The 2,500-nt window shown below is 41.7% G+C and overlaps 1 protein-coding gene across 1 annotated transcript in view; it reads left to right on the plus strand.

Annotated features, from left to right (window-relative positions):
* The window catches only part of LOC145402211 (C-Maf-inducing protein-like), a 105,291-nt gene that overhangs the window by 42,542 nt on the left and 60,249 nt on the right, over positions 1-2,500 (plus strand). The window contains exon 4 of the mRNA XM_080274329.1: positions 2,412-2,500. This exon is cut by the window's right edge and continues 43 nt beyond it. Within this exon, the coding sequence (XP_080130455.1) occupies positions 2,412-2,500 (89 nt within the window). The remainder of the gene's footprint in view (positions 1-2,411) is intronic.

A 2,500-nucleotide genomic window follows, 5' to 3' on the forward strand; every position in this document is an offset into this window, starting at 1 on the left:
CTCGGCGATTTATTTTGCATGGAACATATTTCTAATCCTCTTCTGCGTTACTAAGAGAACCTATTTTAATACTGGAAATAAATGAGTAACGTAAAACAGACAATTAACGCGTACAATGCAAAATAAATCGCTAAAGGAGAGGCGTTGCGAAGCTCCCTGTGCCACCTGGAATTAGAGCCTTTAGAACTCTTGTATAGTCGGTCTGTCGTCACCTGAGGGAACTGGGTCAATATGAATCTCCTTGGTTACTAGTCAAACTTTCCCTTCAGTCTGAGTATATTTGGCAATCGTGCTGAAAAGAAATGGGGATTATTATTTATTTATTTTTTTTTACAGACGAACAGAGGAAGGAAAAAAAAGTTAAATGTTAAAAACTGCTCTTAATGCCCTACAGGGTGAGTCAAAAAGTCGAGAAACACAGGGGAAAAGGGAACGACGTAGGACCCCCTCCAAGTGACGTCCATCCCGTTCAGCTGCCACACACACATGCATCTTTTCCCACCCTGTATGTGACACCGTTCCCCTGGGTGCCCAAACTCTTGACTCACCCTGTACCACGACCCCGCTCTCTCTCTCTCTCTCTCTCTCTCTCTCTCTCTCTCTCTCTCTCTCTCAATTAGCGCCACAATTAAGGGTGACGCGTAAGTACTATTTGCAAAACCATGGCAATTGAACAACAAGATAAACACACAGAATAAACACAAACACAAACACAATTAGACAAACACAGAAGAAACACCATTAGACAAACGCACAATAAACAGACAAACAATAAACACAATTAAACACAATTAGATACACACAATAAACACAATCAGTCAAACACACAAAAGCACAATCAGATAAACACAGAAAAACACAATTATCGCTAACTTAGAGGCGGAAAAGTTGAGGCGTGTTTAATAATGGTTTGAGGCGATTCTCTCTCTCTCTCTCTCTCTCTCTCTCTCTCTCTCTCTCTCTTGGGGGGGGAGGAGGGAATGTCTGTTAGATTTTTTTCTGTAATTTTTGCGTCGTTAAAATAAAGTCGTTTGTGATTATACGTAAACATATATTTAAATATTTACTTACATGTGTACATAAACGCATTTACACATTTCTGCATACGTGTACATATTTATACATATTTCACTTACATGTACACATAAACTTCTATACGTACACATTGTACTTACATGTACACCTAAATTTATATACGTACACATTTCTACTTACATGTCCATATATACACATTTACACATTTCTGCATACACGTGTACATACTTATTCATATTTTACATACATGTACACATTCTTACATTTCTATACGTACACATTTTTATTTACATGTCCACACACATACACATTTAGCCATATTACATATACATACATACAAATATTTCTACGTACATGTGCACAAGCTATACACATTTCTGCACATATGTACACATGCATACACATTCCCGAGCTGATTATGAGATCTCTGGCTATAGTTTTCTTCCTTAATCCAGAAAGGGGTGGCCACAAACAAATAGCCTCCATGTCGCCCTGTCTCTCGCTGTGAATAAATCGCTAAGGAACATGTGTTAGGGAGTCCTCAATCCAGATAATATACAGTCCTAAATTTGCTTCACCCAGGCCCTTAGAAATCCCTGCCTAATCCTCCTTCCTTCTGTCCCCATTAATCCCTCTCTCCTTCCCTGCCAAATCTACCTCTTTCCTTCTCCCCACCTAACCCTTCCTTGTCCCACCTACTCCTTCCTTCCTTCCTTCTCCATCTTCCTCTTCCTTTCTTCATCTAATCGTTCCTTCTCTCCACCTAATCCTTCCTTGTCCCATCTACTCCTTCCTTCTTCTTACTTATTCCTTCCCTCCTTTTCTATCTAGTCCTTCCTCCTTCCCATCTCTTCCTTCCTTCATCTAATCCTTCCTTCTCCCCACCTGATCCTTCCTTATCCCATCTACTTTCTTCTCACACATTCCTTCCTTCCTTCAACATCTAATCCTTCCTCCTTCCCACCTCTTCCTTCCTTGTCTCATGTACTTTCGTCTCACCTATTCCTTCCTTCATTCTCTACCTATTCCTTCCCTCCTTCCTTCATTCTCCATCTAGTCCTTCCTCCTTCCCACCTCTTCCTTCCTTCATCTAATCCTTCGTTCTCTCCACCTAATCCTTCCTTGTCCCATTTACTTTCTTCTCACCTATTCCATCCTTCCTTCATTCTCCGTCTAGTCCTTCCTTCCTTCTCATCTAGTCCTTCCTTCTTCTCACCTATTCCTTCCTTCCCTCCTTCCTTCATTCTCCATCTAATCCTTCTCTCCTTCTTCCCTTCTTTCTTTCCGTCATCTAGTCCTTCCCTCCTTCCTTCCTTCTCCATATAGTCCTTCCTCCATCCTTCCCTCATCTAATCCTTCCTTCCTTCCGCCCACAGCCTAACGGGAAGCTAGAGACGCTGGTGCAGTACTCTCAGATGGAGGACGTGCACGTGGTGGTTCCGTGCGGGGCGACGGGACATAAGTT

This window comes from Coenobita brevimanus, chromosome 57 (genome assembly GCF_032717465.1).
Source record: "Coenobita brevimanus isolate Jiangsu-jjx chromosome 57, ASM3271746v2, whole genome shotgun sequence".
Classification (NCBI taxonomy): domain Eukaryota; kingdom Metazoa; phylum Arthropoda; class Malacostraca; order Decapoda; family Coenobitidae; genus Coenobita; species Coenobita brevimanus.